The 27,306-nt window shown below is 38.2% G+C and overlaps 1 protein-coding gene across 4 annotated transcripts in view; it reads left to right on the top strand.

Moving 5' to 3' along the window:
• LOC126253131 (translation factor GUF1 homolog, mitochondrial) overlaps positions 1–27,306 on the top strand; it is a 159,577-nt gene that overhangs the window by 22,031 nt on the left and 110,240 nt on the right. For all 4 annotated transcript variants that reach the window (XM_049954265.1, XM_049954268.1, XM_049954266.1 and 1 more), the window contains exon 3: positions 11,855–12,123. In XM_049954265.1, coding sequence (XP_049810222.1) covers positions 11,855–12,123 — 269 coding nt within the window. The remainder of the gene's footprint in view (positions 1–11,854; positions 12,124–27,306) is intronic.

Genomic DNA, 27,306 nt, shown 5'->3' with positions numbered 1-27,306 from the left:
GGATAGAGAAACAATTGAAATCGCTCAAAAGAAGAAAGGCCGCTGGACCTGATGGGATACCAGTTCGGTTTCACACAGAGTACGCGAAGGAACTTGCCCCCCTTCTTGCGGCGGTGTACCGTAGGTCTCTAGAAGAGCGTAGCGTTCCAAAGGATTGGAAAAGGGCACAGGTCATCCCCGTTTTCAAGAAGGGACGTCGAAGAGATGTGCAGAACTATAGACCTATATCTCTAACGTCGATCAGTTGTAGAATTTTGGAACACGTATTATGTTCGAGTATAATGACTTTTCTGCAGACTAGAAATCTACTCTGTAGGAATCAACATGGGTTTCGAAAAAGACGATCATGTGAAACCCAGCTCGTGCTACTCGTCCACGAGGCTCAGAGGGCCATAGACACGGGTTCACAGGTAGATGCCGTGTTTCTTGACTTCCGCAAGGTGTTCGATACAGTTCCCCACAGTCATTTAATGAACAAAGTAAGAGCATATGGACTATCAGACCAATTGTGTGATTGGATTGAAGAGTTCCTAGATAACAGAACGCAGCATGTCATTCCCAATGGAGAGAAGTCTTCTGAAGTAAGAGTGATTTCAGCTGTGCCGCAGGGGTGTGTCGTAGGACCGTTGCTATTCACAGTATACATAAATGACCTTGTGGATGACATCGGAACTTCACTGAGGCTTTTTGCGGATGATGCTGTGGTATATCGAGAGGTTGTAACAATGGAAAATTGTACTGAAATGCAGGAGGATCTGCAGCGAATTGACGCATAGTGAAGGGACTGGCAATTGAATCTGACTGTAGACAAGTGTAATGTGCTGCGAATACATAGAAAGAAAGATCCCTTATCATTTAGCTACAATATAGCAGGTCAGCAACTGGAAGCAGTTAATTCCATAAATTATCTGGGAGTACGTATTAGGAGTGATTTAAAATGGAATGATCATATAAAGTTGATCATAGGTAAAGCAGATGCCAGACTGAGATTCATTGGAAGAATCCTAAGGAAATGCAATCCGAAAACAAAGGAAGTAGGTTACAGTACACTTGTTCGCCCAATGTCATCTAATGGTTTTCACTCATTCAGTATTATGTATAGTTGTTTTAGTTCTTGTTGTATATTCCATGTTTCCTTAAGAAGTATCAAAAGATTTCCTTTGCTTCTTTAGATATTTAAGTCTTAAGAACGTACAGTATCAAAATACGAGGTAAACTTCTATTCACCTGGGTTGTATGTTATTCTTTGCATGTTAGATACAAGAAGAATATTGAACAGTCCTTATTGGCTACATAGGGCAGTAAAAGAGGAAGCGGGTTCCGTAAATATAAATATTGTACCCGCTAGCTGGAGAGGAACAGAGCGCCAGTTGGTTTATTCGTCAAAGGGCGACAAACCTCCTACCTTCACCTTTATTGTTGCTTGAATAATTTCACTTACTTTCGGTGTTGTTTCTTTCTCTTCAGTGAACAAATCTTCTTTCATTTCTGTTTCCTTATCATTCCTTAAGAATAGATTACGGATGTACTTATGTGTAAGCTTGTTTCAGTGTCTACTTCCTCTTTCCTATTTCTGCTCATGTTAGTGTTTATGTCGCTAATATTATTACTGTGGCACACTGACAGATCATTACCTTCTTCCTCTACTCATGCTTGATTATTATTTCCTGGGGGTAGTAAAGGTATTGTTTCATTTTCTGCCGTCACTTCCACTATGTTCACCATGTTTGTGTGCTCTCCAGTTTGTGCCCCGGTTGTTTCAATTTGACTTTACGGGCTGCTGGTTCTCTCTCGGATCCCTGTGTTCCACATTCCGATCCTGGTAATTTGCATTTCCTCGTCGCCTAGTATCAAAGTTTTCTCTCGAATTTCTCCTATCTCGGCCATTGCCTTACCAATGGCACTGATATTTATTTTCTTACCTTCGGTCACCCTGAGGCTGATATGTGAACCGACTATGGATTTCCATTGTGACGCAACGGTGCATAAGGATTACATTCATTCACACGCACATGACCATTATAGTTTCCAAAGTAATTGCCATCACCCTAGTTATTCCTCCCATTTGGGTTGTGTTCATTACTGTTATGATAACTAGGCACAACTTGCCCTTCCTCATGAATTAAATCTATTGAGCAAAGCACTGAGAGAAAATACTCAATATCATATATGGGAATGGTTACTGATTTTTCCCTAACATTTGCAGGCAACTTATTCTTTAAGATTTTCAATACTTCGACACGAGATATCGGATTATTCCAGTAGCGGGCCTTGTTTAGATATGTTTCAAAATAGCCCCCCGAATTTTGGATGATATAATAATGGGTTAAATACCTCTTCTCGTTTTAATCTCTCCTGGATAGCTGTTGACCAGTATGTATCTAAAAATGCATTCTCAAATTGGTCATACGTCTCACAGAGTTCCGACATCTCTGTAGCCCACAAAAGCCTTCTGTGTATCCTACCACATACTTGATCTTTTGAGCTTTTGCCCAAGTCCTATGCAATACATTCCTAAAGGCTCGCACAAACACTACCGGTTGGTTCACTTTGTTTCATTTGAAAATACAGGAACTGTCAGTGTTTTATTAAACTCTCGTCCATTAACAATGCTGTACAGCAGGATGGAACAGCATTTACATGTGGTGATGACATATCTGTTTCATAAAAGTTTTGCTCGTTACTCGCGTCGCATGTCGACATGCGCTCGTGTGGCGTGGATTGGGCATTGTTGTCCGCGCCGCTGATTTGTCTCACCGGCGGACGACTGTTTATAGCTCCGCTTACCGACCCCGGCGATGATATTATCATGCTTTGTTTGCTAACTATTTAGTCCATTAATCTTTGTTCTACGTATTTGATGTCATGTTCTACGCATTTTAAAATTTCTTCTTCCTTGTCCCCCATTAGTTCCTTTACCGCTTCCACATATGAGTAAGTACACTGTTCGCATACACATTTTTCCGCGAATGTTGTGTTTTCATCTTTTGTATTATCCTTTACTGTTTTAGAAAGTTTCACAATGTCTAAGTCGATTCTTTTATGTTCTAACTTAAGTACTCTTATCCCAGTTTGATTTTTTCTACATTTTCTGGTAAGTTGTCACAGAACGAATGCAGCTTCACTATTTCTGATTGATTGTACATTATCTGTGTTAACCTGTGCATTCTTTTGCATTACCTGTAAATTATCTTGAATTTCCCTGATTCCATATAGCTCCTGTCCATATGTGCATTTGAGTGTTTCAAATTTTTCTTCCACTGTGCCTTTTAATTTCTCACTCATATTGTGAACTGAAGTTTGTACTTGTTCACTAATTTTCCTACCCACCTCCGTGGAGATTTGCGAAATCTGCTGTGTGAACTTCATGTCCAGATTATTAAGTTCTGTGTGCAGATTTTTTACTTTGCCTGATATATGTGTTATGTTTATATTTTCTTTCCCAATCTTGGACTTTACTGTGATCAGGTCCGCTTTCATATTTGTCATGTCTGCTTGTTTTGTTTCTAAACTCGATATTTTTGAATTTACTGTGTTCAAATTGGTCTCTAAATCTGACATTTTTGAACTTATGTCTGTTTTCATTGTAATAATGTCTGTTTGTATCCCTATTAAGGCTCAAAATGAGGCTTGCATATCTTCCCTAGTCACTTCTGGCCCATGCCTGTCAGCATCTGTGTCTGTACTATGTGTACTACTTTCCTTTAAAATATTTCTTTGCCTTGAGGTGTCATTAATTTCGTCTACTGCAATCAACATATTACTTGTAATGAAATGTTCTGTATTCATGGATGTTGAATGCAACAATGGCACGTTGCGCCCAGCATCCAAATAATCACTGCTTGATAGTTCCAAACCAATCGTTGTTATGTTTTGCAAATGCAAGTCTACTACATTGGCATTTTGATTTTGAAATTACATTTCCTTATTGTTTTGTCCAGCCATTATAGAAATCTTTACACCTCTGCAGTCACCAAAATTAATATTTTCTCTGTTTGGATTTTACTTCTGCACTATTTCACGCGTGACAGAATGCATATACGGTTATATGTAATTGTAATCTCAATTGTTTTTCACTCATTATGCTTTTTGTACTGATAAAGAAATGTCATTCTCTCTACTTGATTGCTATTCCTGGAGCTTTAGGTTCTGGATTTCAGGAAATAGGTGCTTGGATTTTCTAAAAAGTCTACTAGAAACGCATTGTCTACATGCATTGCGCGGTCCTACCTTATTGTTGTTTTGTAACTGTACTGTAATTTTAGTTGTCCACTCTTGATATTGTTGTCTTCTTCCTTGTAATTTATTTATTATTTCTTTTACTTTCAGTTAATATTTTTCCAGTGATACATCATCATCTCCGTCATGTCATCAGAGTACACGGAACATAAAGAAATTATTAACATACATATATATTCATTGTCCTAACAATACTAGTACTCATAGTTTTGCCCATTACGTATTGTGCCTGTCACTTGTTGCCACTTTATAATATAATAAAAAATATGTAATAAATGTTTAGATATATGGAAATAATGAGATTAATTTTTCAGCGTGTCGGGCAAGCATGTCAGGCAAGCACAATAAGCTGGGCAATGCTTGTAAATGGATAAAGTAACTTTTCATATTACACTGCTGGCCACCGTAAATGCAACACCAAGAAAGACAAGAGGTAGCACAACAGCATTTATGTTGTAGATAACATGTTGACCAAGTATCAAATGATTACGTTTACAGACGTCTGTGACATGTGGTTCCTGCCAGAATCAGTAGCCAGAGTAGCCGCCATTGTTGGAGATCACCGCTGCCACACGTCTCGGCATTGAGTCAAAGAGACGTTGGATGTGTTCCTGGGGTACAGCAGCCCAAGCAGCTTCCACACGTTGCCAAAGATCATCTGGTGTGGTAGCCGGGGATGTAATCTGGGTCACTCGTTGAGCAACCATAGACCACATGTTTTCTATCAGCGAAAGATCCGGAGAGCGAGCCGGCCAGGGAAGCAATTCAATCTGGTTATTGACGAAGAACCTTTGGACAATGCGTGCCACGTGTGATCGCGCATTATCCTGTTGAAATATGGCTGTGGCCGAGCCCTGAAGGTAAGGAAGGACAACTGGCTCCAGCACCTCGGATATGTAGTGCCGGCTATTTAAAGTACTGGCAATGCGTACTAGAGGCGTGCGAGAGTAATATCCAATACCGCCCCATACCATAATACCCGGTGCAAGACCAGTGTGGCGGTGCATAATGCAGCTGTCCATCATCCTCTCTCCACGGTGTCTCCACACTCGAATCCGACCATCGTGGTGCTACAGACAGAAGCGTGCCTCGTCAGTAAAGACAACGTCATTCCATTCTGCTGTCCACATCCGTCTGTCATCACACCATTGGCGACGGAGACGTCTGTGGTTCTGCGTCAATGGTAGATGAAGCAATGGACGTCTTGCGGACAGACCACTCTGCTGTAAATGGCGTCGAATGGTACGCGCAGACACTGGATGATGCGTTACAGACGCAATGTGCTGTGCTATGGTTCGGGATGTCACTGAGCGATCCGTCACTGCCATGTGCACAATTTGCCTAGCAGCACCTGCAGTGGTGCACCGAGGTGAATGCGATTAATTACGTTGGTCCGTCGTACCCTCCTGCATCCAACGGTCACATATCCGCATTACAGTTGTTTGGTTTCGTCCAACACGACTAGCGATTTCTCTGTATGATAATCCACAATCACGGTAAGCCACTATCCTTCCTCTGTCGAACTCGGATACTTGATCAAAAGATGTTCGCTGTTGTCTACGAGGCATAACTGATCGTCTTGTGAAACAACCACAAGGTAAACACAAGTGCGGAACGTACACTCGTCGAAATCGCCAAGCCTTAAATGGCGCTATGAGGTGGCGCCACAGCTGCGCGTGATGTGCGTCTGCGCTGAAATTCTAATCAGTTGCATATCTCATCGCTGCAAACCCATGGTGTAAATTTCACTTGATTCGGATGCTTCCTTCAGGGTGTTGCATTTACGGTGGCCAGTAGTGTAGTTCTACAGAGACGAAATAGTTTTTCTCTTGTTGTAGATTTATGCTTACCAATCAATAATACTATGTCCGTTCGCCATATCCACCTACAAAATCTTGACCGTGTCCATGATATTGTAATTGGATCTTTGTGATAACTCCGAAGTACACAGGTGGGCTTCTTGGATTTTTATACAGGGTGTCCCATTTATCTTGACCACCCTAAATAACTGTTTGTCCAGATGCAAATTACAAAATGTTTCAAGCAAATGTTCTGTAGCCATCAGGGGGACATCAATCAGCATGAATGCCTTCGTTGTAGCTTTGTTTTTTACAAAGAGATGAAGAGCAGCATCACTTTTTTAAATGGCACCCTATATTTTTTATTCAGTAATTCATTTCCTCTCCTAAAGACCTATTCAGAAATGTATCACAGTGTTCCATTCACAAAAACACAACGTTATTAATTACATAACACAACATTGACTTTGAGCCCAGAATCACCATCTCATCCTGTTGCTGGAGTTGTCAGAAAACAAATGAAAATCAAGTAAAAACATAACACAAAATTGACTTCGACTCTCCTGTACCATTGCCCAGGAGTAGAACATTCAAAGTGCTCAAAGTGGTGACCCTGGACACATTGAATGAAAGAATTATTTACTGCTTCCAGTGTTGCCTGCTGAAGAGAATTACAAGCAAGCATGATACGTTCCTGCACATCCTCTGGAGTTGTTGGAATATCGCAATAGACAACGTCTTTAATGCATCCCCAAAGAAAAAAGTCCAGAGGATTTAAGTCAGGAGACATGACATAGCAGGTCAAGTAACTGTTTCTCCTCGACCAACCCATCTGGTGGGATACCTTCGGTTCAGAACACAACTTGCACACAAGGCATTATGTGCTGGACACCCATCGTGTTGATACCACATAAGCATTCTGGTTCTTAGCGGCACTTCATCCAGAGGAGGAGGTAGAATTCGTCTGAGGAAGCTGGCATACACTGTACTGCTTCGACTTCCATTGATGAAATAAGGGCCAATAATTGTAGTACCAAGCATCCCACACCAGATGGTTAACTCTCCATTGACACTGATGTTCCACCTGTTTAAGCCAACGTGGGTTGTTGCCGGACCAATAATGCATGTTCCTTGCATTTACCTGTCCTTTGTTTGAGAAGGAACATTCATCAGTAAATAGAACATTGGAGAAGAAGTTCAGGTTGGTGAGGATTTGCTGCTGTACCCACTGACAGAACTGTACACGATTCTGGAAATCGTTCCCATGCAATTCTTGATGTAGGTGTACATGGTAAGGATGGAACTGGTGACATGTAAGAGTATGATTTACACTAGTTTTAGGAATGCCAGTCTTGTGTTCAAGCTGTTATGTGCTCACATGTGGATTCAAAGCAACGGAAGTGATAAAAGTAACTTTGTCTGTGCGAGTGCTACAAAGATTGCATTGTTGTGGGTTGAAACTTTCCGTTTCCTGAAGCATCACAACAAGACCAGAAAACATCCGTCGGGAAGGTGGGTTCTTGACAGAATATCGCTCTGTGTACAGTTCTACTGCCTGCGTAGCATTTTGCCTACCTTCAACAACAACAATAAAAGAAACATGTCAATGCAGTTTGTAGGAAGGACAGCCTTTACTGTATGCCTACTCTACAAAACAATATTTAAAAGAACTAAACTACTGTACTAAATGTACCTGTACATAAGAAAACAGTATTGCAGTTACTGTTCTGCTAACTTACATTCCTCATAAATGAGTAGCATTTCTACCTTCTCTTCGTTGGTGTACATTCTACTCACACAACTCTTCAACTGAATGTGGTTGATGGAATGACGGGTGTGCATTGTACTTATGGTTACATTTGTCCTCTGTCAACGTCACCATGTGGATGTGTTCCATTACCCCAAGTACCTGCACTACGCGCTGGGAGCGTCAACGTCTGCAGTGTTTCGAGAATTTCTGCGCAAATTCTAGAATCACTTGGCCTTCCACCGTCTCAAACACACGATATTTTAGATGTGAGTGAGAGAAAGGAACCCTATATACTGTGCCTCACCTGTCTGTGTGTGCAGGTCCGAAGTTTATTGTGAGAAGACAGTAGACACGACAGTCGAACGGCACCGATAAGTACTTGTGGTCGGCCCATGGAAGTCGTAATGAAAGCACATGGCAGCACCAAGGAACTTCTGTGTTAGTCTGTGCTGGTTTGTAATTGTGACTATTGTTTGTGACAAAAGAACAATTAAGATTCTGAATTGTGAAAAAACTCTTATCTTGGACTTGTTGGAGGCAAGACATATTTTACGATATGTTTGTAGTAGGGGCATCGTTGTTAAGCCAACTCTTTTATAAATGGACTTAAATCTGTTTCTAATGTGAGAGGATACAAGTTACTTGAGAGAAGTTAAATGTTTACATGCGAAGTGTGAATTTTGTTCTTATGTAGCTCAAATATACCAATAGTTATTGAAAAGTATTCTTTGAGTACCGAATTATTTCCCAAGTGGTGAGAGAGTCTTTAAGGTTCCTGTAACTAGCATCATTCTTCAGATAAGAAGTTTATAGAGATTCCAGAAGCTGGCTATCCAGAGAAGAAGATCGGCTGTATACACTAAGTAAGTTGACTCGTATAAGAGAAGAGGGAAGGTTCCAATCTAATTTCACACATTCTTGTCGTCAAAAACATTGGACGTCAGTGTTGTGTTATGTAATTAATAACGTTGTGTTTCAGTGAATGGTATACTGTGATACATTTTTGAATAGGTCTGTAGGAGAGGAAATGAATTACTGAATAAAAAATACAGGGTGCTATTTAAAAAATGTCATACCACTGTTCATATCTTCATTAAAAAAAAAAAGGCTACGACAAAGGCAATCATGCTGATTGATGTCCCCCTGACGGCTAAAGAACATTTGCTTGAAACATTTTGTAATTTACATCTTGACAAACAGTTATTTAGAGTGGTCAAGATAAATGGGGCACCCTGTGTATTACAGTACTACTTGGGATAATGACTCATACAACTTAGCTGGTAAAATGATGTCATATTCTATAAAAAGTACAGACTTTTTACTCATTCTCTCAACCAAAATGGCTACTGCCAATTACGCCCTAAAATAACGTACGTCTACCTTTGTTCATTAACAGAGAACGAGTCCTTACCAAGGAACACAGAAAAAACATCTTATGTTTTTTTAACAAAATACATGCCGCTAGGTGCAGGATCTATGCTAGGCTACCACTTCACCTTTTCTCTTTGCCTTTGAAGAAAACAAAAACATAAAAGCAAGAAATGCAAAAGGTACATCACATGTGTTTGTCGGGTACCTTTGAGAAGATATCTTCTAGTTCCTCCCAGGAATGCATCTGTTCCAGGTCTTTTTATTTTCTGGATTGATTACCTCATTTACATTCTCCATTGTGTACTCTATTTGCACACTGAAAATAAAGAGAAGAAACTTGGCTCTTAGGGGAGATAAAAGTCTATAACCAAGCCCAAAATCTTCCTGTTGACAATATATCCTGTTAGTTGGTGAATGGTGTAGATGTAGATGTAGAATGATGGGGAGTACACAAGATACAACATGAATAAAATTACAATAATTGCTGTGCCTAGGTGTTGGATGGTTTACTTGGCCTATGCAGCCTTGCTTTTGAAGGTTCTATAACCTATTATTATTGTTATTATTATTATTATTATTATTATTCCAGTTTAGTACCTACAATGTTTTACTATCTATTTGCACTAATTTTGTTTTTTATAATAATAACTCTCTCATTGCCTGTTCACTGTACCAATGGTGTGTCTCATTGACATCTTTTTGTAGGTGTTGCAATACTACAAACAGCAAATCTGAGAACAGCACTTTTTAATTTATAGTGCCTTGGACAAAGGTTTCATAAGCATTATTTCTTTCATACTATCTACATCAGACTTGTTCTAGGATTTTACTGGTCTGCAGAGTTCTCTCGACTCTGCAGAACTTCGTTGCTCACAACAAACAATCAAATGGGCTTGTACAATAGTGCTTTGCAAGCTGTCGACTACAGTTGGTAGGGCTCAGATAATTACTGACAACATACCCAGAGGATGATTCTACACTGAAAAATAAGAAAAAAAGGAAGTATTTCATAGATAACTTGATTGAAATCATATAATATGTTTTTCAAACTTCTGATGCTTTGTCTAAAGAAAGGTGGATATATTTCTTATCAAAGTCTTTGACATGTTACTATGAAGACTCCACTTCACACAGTTGTCATAGCTCACTATCTGGATTTTCTTGTTAATTGAAAACATTTAGCCCAAAAATATTGTCGGTGTTCAGTAAGCTAAGACAAAATGGAAATTTGTGTAGCCACATTCATACATGGAACGTCAGCTTGACATATTCCTCTTACTCATAATTCATGCCCACTACATATCATAATTTCCATAACAAATGGTTATAATGGAGGTATCCAATAGCTATGTACGAATTCTGATTGGTAAGTGATGCAGAAGATCATGTGTCCACTTGAAATACTTTTATTTTGTCTAGTATTTATAAATATGTTAATAGTTTCTGTGAATTGCCCATTTAAGGGTTTACTAAAATTTTGGTTTTGTGTACTGAATCACTATTGTACAGCTTCTTGGACACAAAAGAAGTACAAGGATTATGAATACTTCCTAATATGACCACGTTTCTCACCGTTGAAACAGATTTCAAACCATGTAGTATGCTGATGGTGTGGGTGGTTGGGAGCCATACATAACACTCACAACAAAACAATAGCAAAACTTGGTGAGTATGTGTCACTGAACTGTGATTAGAATTGCCAGAGAAAAATTCTGAATCTGAGCAACACATGATGGAAGTTGTTTGTCTATTTTGTAATCATGCACAGTGCATAAACTTTGGATTGTGTTTTCCAGTGCTTTTCAGTCTATTGCAAAAATTTGAATCTTTGCACAATCTGAGAACTTCCTCCAAAGACTGATCCGAAAATGCGTGTCTGAGTATGCACCTTTTTGTCAGGTACGTAGCAAATAACCCAATGTATGATTAGGAAATCAACATACAGTTATTTACATTGTTAATTTACACATACAAAATTGCAAACACTACACTCAAACCTTTAAGACCTGACACCCAGTCACAATACAATTTAGATTGTAATAATAATACCACTGAGATTCTAATCCAAAAAAGTGTGGGTGATTTGTAAATATATTGATCTGAAAGCAGTCCCATAGATCATGGAGAATGATAACTCACAGGGTCATCAGGGGGGTTTAATTACCTTAGAAGACACACTATGTCCTCTGATGACTAAGAGAACTAGAATGATTTACGAAGATCAGCATCACTTAACTTGAAAGTGCCAAAATTTTGTTGTAGTGGATGCAGGTACATTTCCTAGTCATCAGTGCTACCCTGAAATGGCAGGATTTGTGGAACTATAGGTGTTATTGAGGATGTAGGTGATGACACTGCTAACATTTGTTGCAAAACAGTTAGCTGTTGTCTCACCCCTCTTGAGCTGTTGTTGTTGTTGTTGGTGGTGGTGGTGGTGGTGGTGGTGGTGGTGGTGGTGGTGTTGACATTCTTCTAAAGCAGTCATCTACTTCTACTGGAATTCCAGTAATTGCCTTGCCCATGACATCCATGTTTTGAGTTGATTCATCACCATTGCTGTGACATGGTGCATGTTACATTTATTGAACTAAAGGCACAAGGAAAGTGTACACAAAGTACGGATACAATGCAGTGAACCAAGTGCGAGCATCAAACTGTTGAAGTATGGTATTATCATGTCTCTCTTGTTTTTCAGGTGTCTGCAAAGTTTGGCACTGGTGTCAAAGAACTAATTCATGCTGTTATAGAAAGAGTACCACCTCCAAAAGTGGACAGAAAAGCTCCATTTAGAGCACTGATATATGACAGCTGGTATGATAGGTACAGAGGAACAATAATTTTGATGTACATAAGAGATGGAAGCCTAAAGATAGGGGATGAAATTCAATCTGTCCACACTAAAAAAGTGTACACTGTAAAAAGTCTTGGACTTTTAAGACCACAAGAAGAACAGGTGCCTGTGCTGTAAGTTCTTTTCATTCATAATCGGTTATCTTTATATTTCTGTATAAAGTCAGGGCCTTTGTTTAGAACATTGATAATTAAGTTTCATGAAAAGTGAAAGCTATCCAGGTACAAAAATAACAAATGATTCTCTTATGGCACATAAAACATAGCTACAAGATTTTTTTCCACAATTTATCAACTGGTGTAAATTTAGTTTCCAGAATAAATGGAATTCAAGACTTTATCACATATCACTCGACTACATCATCTACTTTATAATAATCATAAATTCTCATTGTCTGTCACTTTAAACATTTATTTTCACAGGGGAAACAAGTAGCAATGTGCTGACACATTGTGAAATGTGGCCAATGTATAGACAATATAACCATCAGATTGGTACTAGCTCTCAAACTTTCTTCTTTTTCCTCATTTATTACACACCCACATGCCCTCCCTTCTCTACACCCTTCCTCCCCCCCCCTCCTCCCCCCCCCCCCCACACACACACACACAAATAACAGGCAGCCACCACATGTGTGGAGCTGGCAGTACTGGCTGTTGATGAAATACTATAAGGATGAACGAGGAGTGAGTGGAAAGTAGTGTAACAGTGAGTTTGAGTGGGCCAAAGAAGATATAAGAAAATATTATAAGATAGAAATTGGGGGAAACCAGTGGCTCTAAGCAGCAGAGGTGGTACTATGAATTATTGGTGATAACAAAACTGAAAGTGAGAGTAAAAAGAAATAGCCTATAGTGTAATGTAAATATTAGAGAAGATTGGACGGAGGGGGTTAAAAGCGACAGCAGTTTGTGGGACAAGGGACTGTGTAGGGGAATAGCAGAGTCTCAAATCATATAGAATTGTGGGAACAGAGTGTATGCTGGAGCACAATTACCACCTGGGCCAGTCAGAGGCGGTAGTGCTGGAGGAGAGGATAAATATGACATGGGTATTAAAATGGGAGTTGACATCATTAGTGTAGGGATGGTCCATATTTTCAGCAACCAAAGGGTTAAGTTTGCCATTAGCTACAGTTTGGCAGAGATTGTTGAAGTGGGCAGGTAGCTGGTTGATCATCATTTCTATACTAAAAAATACACAAAAATTTTTCAGTACATCTGATAGATGACACGGCTAACATATCTCTGATAGAATAAAAAACCCTTGAGGCAGGACAGCAGTAGGAGCTAGTGAATGTTTGTATAAGACAACCCTTGCATCTTGGTTATCCCCAGTGAAACGACCCATGGGGTTGGGAGGAAAAGTTTCATAAGAATTAACTTTGCTGTTGTACACATTTGGTGGATAATGGTTCATTGTTTTGAGGTCTAAGGCTAGAATTTTGGGGAAATTAGCATGAAGAGAGATAGTTAAAGCCCTGGTAAAGTATGTGATTGAGTTTTTGAGACATGGATAATATTGGGTGAGAAAAGTAGTGCATGTCAGGAAAGTGTATCAGAACTGTGGAAAAACTTGCACTGGATAACTGTTTATGGATGGCGAGATACTGATTCGCTGTGAAGATTCTGGGAATATTATTAGTACATTTGAACAACTTCTCCTTTCTGATGGAGATGTGGCTCCAAGGCAATGGGGATGGGGCTTTGATGTGGTACAGGCAATAGTTGTCAGAAAGTACCTACTGGTGTGGTGGTTAATGAATTTGATTTGGTTGAGGTTTTCATGAAACCATATTCGAGAGAGCTCAATGATCTGAGATGGACTAGAAGGGGTGTGTTTAAGAATAGGTTATTCCATCCTCCAATACAGTTTTGTACTTTATACAGTACAAAAAGTAAAATCATTGAACGGGCTTATAACCAGATCCATGGAATGTGCAGATTTTTGTGGATGTTATTGCACGACACACTTGTGGCATACCAGAAGAGACTGTGGGCAGGTGAAAGTTGGTGTAGTGATGAAGTGCACCAAGTCCATTGGGTATTCCAGTCCAGAGTCTGATGAGGCAGGTGAGTTGTTGTAGGATCCATAGGCAAGGTGGTTGGCTGGGTTTAAGTTAGACACTGTTATGGTTTCATGAAGCACATGGGCCAAGCTTAAGTAGGACAGCTTACAGTCACCTGATCTGCCCTTGTGATATGGCGTGAGTGTTGCCTGCTGTTCTGAGCAGGTGGCAAATGTCAGCTCTTGCTGGCAGAGATTAATATCTACCTGGTGTCAATACCCATTGTTGGTTGCTATTTATCTCTGAAGAAGTTCAGCAGGGAAGACGGAGAGGATTTTTGTAATGTATCCAGGTTCTGAAAATGTCATCAGTGAATATGAACCAGATGAGATGTTAAGATTACACGTGAGTGGCATGAATTACACTACTTGTTCCATTAAGAAGGTTGGCATAGGAGGATCCCATGCATGTATGACTTTTGTGCAGGTATTGTTTAGATTTGACCTCCCAAGGAGAAATAATTATAACTTAGAATGTGGCTAGCCAAGTGCATTAGGAATGAGGATTTTATATGAGGTAGTGTTCTGTGATACAAGGTCATGCATCTAGGGTTGGAGGTATACAGACACATACAAGGACCATTCAAGTACTAAACGGAAGGATAACTGTGCAACAGAAATGCTTTATTAAATCAATAAAATATTTTGTCTTTTTTTCCGCATAATTCCCACCAACTTCTGTGCTTTTGTCCCATCACTAAGGAAACAATTTTTGAGCTTGGTGCAATGCAAAATCTTTGTTCTTTTTGATGAAAAGTAAGCTCCCTATAAAACAACTGTGGACAAGTCTTAGATAGTTCATTTTGTTTTGAATGATGGAATGAGTTGTTTCAACACTTATTTTCAGCAATGTTCAACTGTAATTTGTTGGTGTTCTAGGATGATTAGTCGATTAGTATGAGGCTGATATTGCTACCGGACACAAGGGATGGTGGTTAACAGTCACAGTTTTTTTAGCCACTTTTAAACATTCCAACCTTGCATAAAAACTTGCACATTTCATGCAATGATTGCTGTATCATTTGTTCACCCAAGACAATATTTTTGATAATTACTTTCTGGAAGTAGAACTTGTATCATAAAATTCTGCTCTTCAAAAGTACTTCCTTCAAGTGGACACACCATCATAACTAATTCCTTAGATATTATGTTTACGTAAATATTAATCAAGCAAATTACTAACACACTTTGCAAGATTGCTAGCTAATGCAAAAGTTTCAGTCCCTTGCATCAGGTGTTTCCTTCACTATATATGTTTGTCTGTCTAATTACTGAATGTCTCTTGGCTCATTCTGTGTGAAATCAACAAATAAAAAATTGAAACTTGATGATTTAGAATTTTGTTATTTTTGTCATTTTATTCTGCGTATCAAAATAAGATGATGATGGGGTCCTATACTCCGAGGAGCGTAGGGAACGGTGCAGGAGATCTGCACCGCCGACTAGGCAAGGTCGTAGCGGAGGTGGTTTGCCATTGCCTTCCTCCAACCGTAATGGGGATGAATGATGATGATGAAGATGATACAACACCCAGTCACCTCGAGGCAAGGAAAATCCCTGACCCCGCTGGGAATCGAACCTGGGACCCCGTGCGCGGGAAGTGAGAACGCTACTGCAAGACTATAAGATAAAATAAGATAAGATAAAATCCATAAGATAAAATCCAAAATTGAAGGTTTTTTGAACTTTTAGAGTTATTGATTATTATTAAAGGTTCCAAAATTATGTGATTTTAACACGTGAAACCTCAAAGTGGCCCTATCTCCAAAACTATTTGACTTACAGACCTAGATTTGTACCTTTTCCTTTAGTTTCTTGTAAGGTTTTAAAATGTTTACTACTTGACCATATGCATAAATATTCTAGATTTTTCCCAAACAAGCTTTCTTAATTTTTTAAAATTTAAAAACTGGAAATTTTCTTGTGTTGAAAAAAATTTGTCAGTTGTTAATGAATATGCTTAATTTCATGATGGTATTCAGTGGCAACGTTTTGAAATAAATTTTATTTTACTACAGTTTGCTTTACCAACTGTACTACAACTGTTGTAGGCTGCCTCACAAAATTAAAGTTAAAATTAAATGCTTGTGTACAGTCAATTTGGGTAACTTTTTTCCATTTTTTGAAAATACTGGACACAAAATAAGTTACACATCACAACAGACATTGTAACATTTTACGTCTGTAGTTACTGATAGGGACCAATGACATCAGCAGTTTGGTCACTTAGGAATTCACACACATTTGAACATTTGTAGTTACTGAGTGCTTGACAAAGTGCAAAGTGCATGCTAACTATGCTGTATTAGAGTAAAATTTCTATTTTTATCCGGCGGTTAAAGGCGCTGTAGTCTGGAACCGCAAGACCGCTACGGTCGCAGGTTCGAATCCTGCCTCGGGCATGGATGTTTGTGATGTCCTTAGGTTAGTTAGGTTTAACTAGTTCTAAGTTCTAGGGGACTAATGACCTCAGCAGTTGAGTCCCATAGTGCTCAGAGCCATTTGAACCATTTTCTATTTTTATACTGGTACAAAGAGATGCTGTCATTTAGGGTATCTTTAGACAAGCCTTAAAAACATAGTATTTGCCTATATCTAATGCTCTGGGTACATTTAGGTATGCCAGAATTCTTTGTTATTTACCAATTACTTTGAAATATCAAGATATTTGCATAGACCTGGAATTATTCAGTTTAAATCACTGTGACTAGAAGCTCCCTTCACAGCTAGTGCTATTAGAGGATAATCACAAACTTGAGAGGCTGTAAGAAGGTGGAAAGACAACTGAAATACTAACTAGGAACCACAGAGGTAATAATACTGTTAATTAGTTACAAAATAATCCAAGTAGGTGTAGCAGCAGCCACTCAAAATAAAAGTAGTAAATGGTACAAAGATATTATGACTGGTAAAAAGTTACTAACTCAGTTTATAATTTGACAAGTACTAAATCCTGCAGTATAACAATTGACCAAAATAATGTAAGAGATTTTGTCATTTTCTTTTTATATAACTTTAAAAATATACATATTAAAAAACAAAGCTGCTGTGACTTACCAAACGAGAAAGTGCTGGTAGATAGACACATGTGTCTGCTTGTGTCTGTATATGTGCGAATGGATATGTGTGTGTGTGTGTGTTTGTGTGTGTGTGTGTGTGTGTGTGTGTGTGTGTGTGTGCGCGCGCGCGCGCGAGTGTATACCTGTCCCCTTTCTCCCCCTAAGGTAAGTCTTTCCGCTCACGGGATTGGAATGACTCCTTAACCTCTCCCTTAAAACCCATATCCTTTCGTCTTTCCCTCTCCTTCCCTCTTTCCTGATGTAGCAACCGTGGGTTGTGAAAGCTTGAAATTTGTGTGTGTGTTTGTGTGTTTTTTATTATGTCTATCTACCAGCGCTTTCTCGTTTGGTAAGTCACAGCATCTTTGTTTTTTAATATATTTTTCCCATGTGGAATGTTTCTTTCTATTATATGCACTTCATGTAGACTGAAGTTACACAGAGTGAGGCAGAAAGGACAGGAGTTTTTAGAACGATAGTATTCAGGCTTAGATAATAGAAGTGGTGGGGGGGGTGGGGGGGGGGACTGATGTGGTCACATGTTTGGTAGCTGCTGCCATTTTGTGTAGTCAAGATAAGATCAACTTAATCATAGCTAACACTTGGTTCAAGAATCATAAAAGAAGGTTGTATACATGGAAGAATCCTGGAGATACTAGAAGGTATCAGATAGATTGTATAATGGTAAGACAGAGATTTAGGAACCTGGTTTTAAATTGTAAGACATTTCCAGGGGCAGATGTGGACTCTGACCACAATCTATTGGCTATGAACTGTAGATTAAAACTGAAGAAACTGCAAAAAGGTGGGAATTTAAAGAGATGGGACCTGGATAAACTAAATGAACCAGAGGTTGTACAGAGTTTCAGGGAGAGCATAAGGGAACAATTGACAAGAATGGGGGAAAGAAATACAGTAGAAGAAGAATGGGTAGCTCTGACGGATGAAGTAGTGAAGGCAGCAGAGGATCAAGTAGGTAAAAAGATGAGGGCTAGTAGAAGTCCTTGGGGAACAGAAGAAATATTGAATTTAATTGATGAAAGGAGAAAATATAAAAATGCAGTAAATGAAGCAGGCAAAAAGGAATACAAACATCTCAAAAATGAGATCGACAGGAAGTGCAAAATGGCTAAGCAGGGATGGCTAGAGGACAAATGTAAGGATGTAGAGGCTTATCTCACTAGGGGTAAGATAGATACTGCCTACAGGAAAATTAAACAGACTTTTGGAGAAAAGAGAGCCACTTGTATGAATATCAAGAGCTCAGATGGAAACCCACTTCTAAGCAAAGAAGGGAAAGCAGAAAGGTGGAAGGAGTATATAGAGGGTCTATACAAGGGCGATGTACTTGAGGACAATATTATGGAAATGGAAGAGGATGTAGATGAAGATGAAATGGGAGATATGATGCTGCGTTAAGAGTTTGACAGAGCACTGAAAGACCTGAGTCGAAACAAGGCCCTGGGAGTAGACAATATTACATTAGAACTACTGACGACCTTGGGAGAGCCAGTCCTGACAAAACTCTACCATCTGGTGAGCAAGATGTATGAGACAGGTGAAATACCCTCAGACTTCAAGAAGAATATAATAATTCCAATCCCAAAGAAAGCAGGTGTTGACAGATGTGAAAATTACCGAACTATTAATTTAATAAGTCACAGCTGCAAAATACTAACGCAAATTGTTTGCAGACAAATGGAAAAACTGGTAGTAGCCGACCTCGGGGAAGATCAGTTTGGATTCCGTAGGAATGTTGGAACACGTGAGGCAATACTGACCTTACGACTTATCTTAGAAGAAAGATTAAGGAAAGGCAAACCTACGTTTCTAGCATTTGTAGACTTAGAGAAAGCTTTTGACAATGTTGACTGGAATACTCTCTTTCAAATTCTAAAGGTGGCAGTGGTAAAATACAGGGAGCGAAAGGCTATTTACAATTTCTACAGAAACGAAATGGCAGTTATAAGAGTCAAGGGTCACGAAAGGGAAGCAGTAAAGGAAACAAAAGAGAAATTCGGAGTAGGTATTAAAATCCATGGAGAAGAAATAAAAACTTTGAGGTTCGCCAATGACATTGTAATTCTGTCAGAGACAGCAAAGGACTTGGAAGAGCAGTTGAATGGAATGGGCAATGTCTTGAAAGGAGGATATAAGATGAACATCAACAAAAGCAAAACGAGGATAATGGAATGTAGTCGAATTAAGTCAGGTGATTCTGAGGGAATTAGATTAGGAAATAAAATACTTAAAGTAGTAAAGGAGTTTTGCTATTTGGGGAGCAAAATAACTGATGATGGTCGAAGTAGAGAGGATATAAAATGTAGACTGGCAGTGGCAAGGAAAGCGTTTCTGAAGAAGAGAAATTTGTTAACATCGAGTATAGATTTAAGTGTCAGGAAGTCGTTTCTGAAATTATTTGTATGGAGTGTAGCCATGTATGGAAGTGAAACATGGACGATAAATAGTTTGGACAAGAAGAGAATAGAAGCTTTCAAAATGTAGTGCTACAGAAGAATGCTGAAGATTAGGTGGGTAGATCACATAAGTAATGCGGAGGTATTGAATAGAATTGGGGAGAAGAGGAATTTGTGGCACAACTTGACAAGAAGAAGGGACCAGTTGGTAGGACATATTCTAAGGCATCAGGGGATCACAAGTTTAGCAGTGGAGGGTAAAAATCATAGAGGGAGGCCAAGAGACGAATACACTAAGCAGATTCAGAAGGATGTAGGTTGCAGTAAGTACTGGGAGTTGAAGAAGCTTGCACGGGATAGAGTAGCATGGAGAGCTGCATCAAACCAGTCTCAGGCCTGAAGACCACAACAGCAACATGGACAGGAGGACTTTGCAACATCGTGTGTTTGCTTATGATAGTTTTGTGTATAATACTGAGTCTATCATTGCAGCTCAGCATGAGTTTCATCACCATTTCAATCTTGCAAGACATGGTAGTGTTCCCACTCATAACACCATTTTACGTTAGGCTGAATCATTTCTTTTACAAGGAACAGTGCTGAATAGAAAATTGCCAGGATCTCTTGGCTCAGTACAAACTGCAGAAAATGTTGGAAGGGTTCAGTGAGCCATACTCCAAAGTCTGGTCAATATGCTAGGAGACATTTTGCTGAATTGTGCCTCAGTTCAGTAAAGCTTATTTTGCATATTGATCTAGGATTTCATCCCTACAAAATGGCCGAAAATCAAAAAATAATAAATGAGAGACCATTACATAGTCCCAAGGTGACTGTGTGGTGTGCTGTAACCAGTAAAGATGTTATTGGTCCATACTTTTCTAAGACGATAACAGGAAAACTATAACTGTAACTTGGGAACATTATAGACTGATGATTACTGAATTCTTCGCACATGAACTAAGAAGGAAACATATTCCTATCCAGCATGTTTGGTTCCAGCAGGATGGAGCCACAGCTCACACAGCAGGAATGTCAATGAAAGCTATTCATACTGTTTTTCATGTTCATGTCATTTCCCGGTTTGGTGACATTAGTTGGCTTCCTCATTCCCCAGACCTGCCCATGTGTGACTACTTTTTGTGGGGTCACCTCAAGTTGTATATACAACCATAAACCACGTACACTTGAAGAACTGATGGAACCAGTTCATGTGGAAGTCGTTCAGATTGACAGAGCAATGTTGGAGAAAGTGGAAGCAGTTTCTGAGAGCAGGTTGAGAAATGCGCTGTTGGAAATGGCCATCACATGGAATACATTGTTTCCAAGCATTAACTTTTTAAAATGGCAATGTCATTTGAGTATTATTCTGTAAATAATTTTTTGAAGCACAAGTAGCAATATTATTATTATTTCTTTCTTTTCTCAGACATTATGTCTGGTCAAAAATGGAAAGTGACGCGGACCTTGATCAAGCGTGACTTCCTTTTAACTGTACAGTATATGTTATATTGCATTTAGGAACTTTCGGGTAATTGAACATGTATCAATAATTACAGATTTCTGTAGTTGTATATATAAGTTTGGATGTAGCTGTATTGCATTGATATACTGGTGGATATTGTGTGGTATGACTCCTGTAGTTGATAGTATAATTGGTATAATGTCAACTTTATCCTGATGCCACATGTCCTCGACTTCCTCAGCCAGTTGGATGTATTTTTCAATTTTTTTCTCCTGTTTTCTTTTGTATATTTGTTGTATTGGGTATGGATATTTCGATTAGTTGTGTTAATTTCTTCTTTTTATTGGTGAGTATGATGTCAGGTTTGTTATGTGGTGTTGTTTTATCTGTTATAATGGTTCTGTTCCAGTATAATTTGTGTTCATCATTCTCCAGTACAGTTTGTGGTGCATACTTGTATATGGGAACGTGTTGTTTTATAAGTTTATGTTGTAAGGCAAGCTGTTGATGTATTATTTTTGCTACATTGTCATGTCTTCTGGGGTATTCTGTATTTGCTAGTATTGTACATCCGCTTGTGATGTGATCTACTGTTTCTATTTGTTGTTTGCAAAGTCTGCATTTATCTGTTGTGGTATTGGGATCTTTAATAATATGCTTGCTGTAATATCTGGTGTTTATTGTTTGATCCTGTATTGCAATCATGAATCCTTCCGTCTCACTGTATATATTGCCTTTTCTTAGCCATGTGTTGGATGCGTCTTGATCGATGTGTGGCTGTGTTAGACGATACGGGTGCTCGCCATGGAGTGTTTTCTTTTTCCAATTTACTTTCTTCGTATCTGTTGATGTTATGTGATCTAAAGGGTTGTAGAAGTGGTTATGAAATTGCAGTGGTGTAGCCGTTGTATTTATATGAGTGATTGCTTTGTGTATTTTGCTGGTTTCTTTTCGTTCTAGAAAAAATTTTCTTAAATTGTCTACCTGTCCATAATGTAGGTTTTTTATGTCGATAAATCCCCTTCCTCCTTCCTTTCTGCTTAATGTGAATCTTTCTGTTGCTGAATTGTTATTATTATTATTATTATTATTATTATTATTTAACAAAAGAACGCCTATCCTTTAATGCCTCACCCTGTATAAAGACAGAGGAACTGAACTGCTTATAACTGAAAGCAAAGAATCTCATGGAAATGTACAAGGTGCTTCCCAGGCCCTGAACACTAGTAATTTTGATTATTTAAATTTTACAAAGAGGCTGCCTTTTCATCTATTGCCTCTCAACTGATGTGATAACAATTAGCAAAGCCACCTTGTCAATAAAATCACATAACTGGATCACCCGACTTATGAGACTGCAGGCTGTCAGAACCATGATCAAAAAACATCATTCTTTTCTATTCTGAGCTGCTGCCTAGAGCAGATACTAAATGCCTTAGTTCCTTTACCTTTGAATTTTCCCCTTCTCTTTTGAGATGGGTCTAGGGGAACTGGGGTTATTTTCTCTCATCCCCTTGGCAATCCTTCCCATGAAATCCCAATGAAGAAATAAACCGATACAGTTTATTTTTCTAAACCTGAGTACCATATAATCATTACAAGCTCACACCACTTTTCAATCCTCAGTACGCCTCAGAGTGGGTGTACAGAGAGGTGCAGCAAAGTTGTAATGCATCTGATGACCCTGAATTTATGGATGTTGAAGAAAGCTTGCATTTGTTGAATGCCTCTTTGACGTCAGTAGAGGAATCCCCAGTAACAAAAAATTAATGTACCAGTCTAATGAAATATTACGAAGATAAAGCCAAAAGAATTACATGCAAATTAAGTGCAACCTTTTAGAGAGAAATGGGTGAAAATCAAAAAATAAATGTGTGAAAATCAAAAAGTATGTGGCTGTAATGATCCACAAGCAGAAATGATTGATCGTTTTAGTAACAAACTTCACATTTTCAGTAAAAGTGAAAAATTTTTGGTGTCAACATCCATATACAAAAGTTACTCATATAGAAAAAGAGTTTGGAGTAAGCAGTCACACTGCAAGAAAGACAAAAAAACTGGTGGAAGAAAAGGTCATACAGTTTATTCCTGATCCTAAGCATGAACAGTCCTTGTCTGCAAAAACTCCTGTGTTAGTGACAGTGTTTTATTGTAATGGTGATACTAGCAGACAAATGTCTGGCAAAGAGGATTTCATTTCCATGGGAAAAGATGGTGATACCAGGGCTGTGCATGTTCAAAATGAATTAATTTTAGGAAACGTAAGAGAAATGTACAAACTTTTCAAATCAAAATACCCACAGGCTCAAATTGAATTCTCAGAATTTGCTGAATTAAGGCCAAAACATTGTATTATAACTGGAGCCAGTGGAACATACACTTTATGCATTTTTACAGCTCATCAAAATATGAAATTAATGAGAGCTGGAGCAAACTTGAGCAGTGTCACCATATCAGTATATGACATCTCAGTTTTCACATACAGACAATGTATGTCCAAATTTGGGGCAATCCACCAAATACTTTATGCTTCATAAACAAATGTGGTTACTGCCCTGATGCAAGCTTTTATCAAGATGCATTAAATTCTGCACTCAAAGAGGAAATGATGGAAAACATAACTTACCAGCAGTGGTTTACTGTTGGTTGCTGCATGTTGCAAACTGTAACCAAATCAACTGAGGAATTTGTGCAAGATTTTTGTACACAGCAAACACATCTAAAATGACATGAATTTATTACGAAACAACAACCTAATGTAGAATGAGGCTAATGTTGTATGTGATTTTGTCAAAAAAGTATTCCTTTGTGCTTCAAAATGAAGTCCAAGTTTTCATTGGAATAATTCTATTGTCACAGAGCACTTATGTCTTGTTTATTATGAGACAAAAAATTGAAATAACAAAAAAAAAAAATATTCATGCCTACGTAAGTTTTGTGTTTATCTCAGTTTGACACACAACACAGTACTCATACATGTGTTCCAAAAAATCTTATAAAGTTTATTGAACATGATTTTCTTCCCAATTTGAAAAAAAATATTACTTCATTCATGGCACATCTGCATAAAATAAAAATTGAAAGACCATTCCCAACTTATGTCACCTCGTTGCAAATGGAGTGTGTGTTGGTGCTCATGGCACAGTAAAAAAGGCTTGCAGTGAAAGCTAGTCCGAAAAATCCTATCAGCAACAAAATATTAACGCCCAATTGTTTGAGTGGGTAGGGCAAATATCCAATCAGTTACTTTTTTCTATGTGACAAATGATGAGTATGCTGCAGAAGAAAGGAGCTTGGCAAAAACGTTTTATGTAACTATAGCAGCCACAGGGTCTCAGCACTATTGTGTATTTTTTCCTAAAGGCAAAACCAAAATTAAAGCAGAATTTGTTTCTGATTTTTTATGATTTTGATGCTGTTAAATTTGAAGTGGATTAAGATGCTGATTGCATGCCTTTTGATCAGTTATATGGTTGTTGTTTCTGCTTATGACAACAAATGGTGGATTGACTGGTCCTATCAAGAGAGGAAAAAGAAGGAGATGTAAACCTTTTATTTATGCATCCTAGTGGACCAGCTCTTTCTTTTTCATATCCAAGAAGACCAAATAAATTGACTGTTTCAAAAAAACTTCATACTTAGCAAATTACATCCCATAACTGCTATTGGAAGAACATAAAGTGTATCAGATGAAGAGTTCTGAAAAGTCCCAGAGATTGTATTGTAAAAGAACATGTGTTATACCAGTAGTCTGTCATTATTGCTTGAAAAGACTAGGTTACATCATTTACAAGAAGACTGTAATATATAATCTTAGATACTAACAAGATTGTAAATTGATCAGTATAATATTTTTCTTCTTAAAGATGAGCAGAAAGTTTTCATTGTAAGGCACTCAAATAACACACCTTAAAACAGTAACGACTACACCATTGTTTGGTTAATAACATTGAGTAATACGAATGTATTTGTAAACTAAAGGTTCAGTTAAGTAAACTATGAGCATGTTTACATGGTGTATGTTTAAATATTTTCAAGGTTAACATGGGAGAGCCAAATGTAACTTTAAATGTACAGTTCTAATAATGTAATAAACTGATTATGAAAAATAACAATGACTTGGCAGCCTTATTTGGATTTTTCCATTTAAGTTTTCCATTACAACTTAGTAACAAGTCCAAAGTTCTACAAACTGTGTTCTGGATACTAGTGTCTAGTAAAATAAACCTTATTTTGGTGTGCTCTTGATGGAATACCATCGTGAAATTTTTACACCCACATTGAAAAGTAGTGTATAAGTAACACACAGTTTTTTAATTTAAAAAAATCTGTTTTAAATTTTAAGAATTTAAATATATTTGGTTCAGGTAATTCAGCATGTTTATGAATATAGTGAAATAGTACATATTTTTAAAGCTTCTAAGAAACTGAGTGAAATGGTACAAATTTTAGGTCTTTAAGTCTAATAGTTTCAGAGATAGAGCCATTTTAAAGTTTTAAAATCTGACAGAGATCACACAATTTTTCTAAATTTCAGAGATTTATAACTCAAAACCATTTTTAATGTAAACAACTACTACTATCAATGCACAAAAGATTTTCAAAATCTGAAATAGCAAGAACCAGATCACTGGTTGATTTCACAAGTATTGACACTATTGTAGTATTCATAGTAACAAGCAAAGAGTTTTGTAATAATGGAATTTAATTGTGAAATGACTGTGGAAGAAACAGTTAGCCTGTTAGATATGGAAGCAGTAAACAGTTGGTTGAAATGCTGTACGACAAAGGTAAGTGACCTTTATGTTTAGGTACTGTAAATACTGTGATTGGTGATCAGTATGGAGGAAAATGAGTTGAGTTTCTGAAACTCTTTAGGGGAAGCAGATAGAACATGAGGGTACCAACGTGAGGAGGGAGATATATCCAGGTGGTAGGTTTCGAGGTGGACCTAATATTTTGCGGAGTAGTTTGAGGCCATGCTGGACTTGTATGATGGGATCACATTGGTAATATTTGTAATCACAGAAACTGTAAAACTGGGAAAGACTGACAGCCACATACTCTCCACTGTTCGTGACTGCAGTGGTAGGTTATTTATCAGTTATAGGAATAATCTGGCCCGATTCATTTTTTAGACTTTGGTTAGCTATGATGTTAGACACTCAGAAGGGGAAGGAAATTAATGGCAGGTTGGAGGTTAAGAATTTTTAGGAAGTAACCAGGGAGTTAGCTGTGGTGGGAGTAAAGCAAGTGGGAGATAATGGTTTGGGAAAAAGTTGAAGATTGATAAGGTTCTATGTATGTTTTTGGTTAATGTAGGATGGATGACAGAGATGTTTCTGTTGAAGGGATCAAGTTAAAGAAAAGCAGCTGGTCGCAGAGTGCATTGTTGTATGAGCTTTGAAGTTGAAAATCAGAACTTTGAAGCTGTAGTTCTGAAATTACCCAACAGCATTGTAAAACAATCATAAGGGGACACTACGTCTTTTGATTTTTTATTTTTATTTTTTTATACCATATATCGCTTGATAATGATTTCCATAGGACAAAAAGTTTTTGGCAGTGGCTGTAGTAGTCTCTAAATCTGATACTGTTGTGCCACATGATATTATGAAGTGAACTTTAAACTGAATGTCAATTTTAATAAAAGTAGAGTTATGTACAAGGGGCATTCAATAAGTAATGCAACTTTTTTTCTGAGAGCTGGCTGGTTTTATTCAGGATTCCAATACACTATATTTCTTCCCACTCTTTTTGGCTACAAAACTCTGTTTTTCAACATAATCTCCATTCAATGGAACGCCCTTATGCCACCTTACTGGGAGGGCCTGTATGCCACAAGGTACCACTCTACTGATTGACATCAGAGCCAACACCTTGCTGCGTCAATAGCCTGCCCATAATCTCTGTACTGCTTCCTGCAGAGTGCATCTTTCATTGGGTTAAACAACTGGAATTCAGAAGGTGCGAGATCTGGGATGTAGGGTGGCTGAGGAAGAATAGTCACAATGAAGTTTCGTGAGGTGCTCTCACCTCACCCAATGACTCACTGTGCTATTGTTCACTTCCAGGTCTCTGTAGATGTTTTGCAAGTGCATATGAATATCTGTGACGCTCTGGTTTTCCAACAAAAGAAACAAACTCAGTGACAGCTCTCTGCTGGGAATGCACCTCCAGTACAGTTGCTATTTTAAAGGCTATCTGTAGAACCATCGCATATCAGAACTTCATGAACCTATAGGGGCTGAAGTAGGTATAGTGTCTGATATCCCACAACAAATTCTGCAC

Source organism: Schistocerca nitens, chromosome 4 (genome assembly GCF_023898315.1).
Source record: "Schistocerca nitens isolate TAMUIC-IGC-003100 chromosome 4, iqSchNite1.1, whole genome shotgun sequence".
NCBI lineage: Eukaryota > Metazoa > Arthropoda > Insecta > Orthoptera > Acrididae > Schistocerca > Schistocerca nitens.
This window is presented reverse-complemented; position numbering and strand designations above follow the sequence as displayed.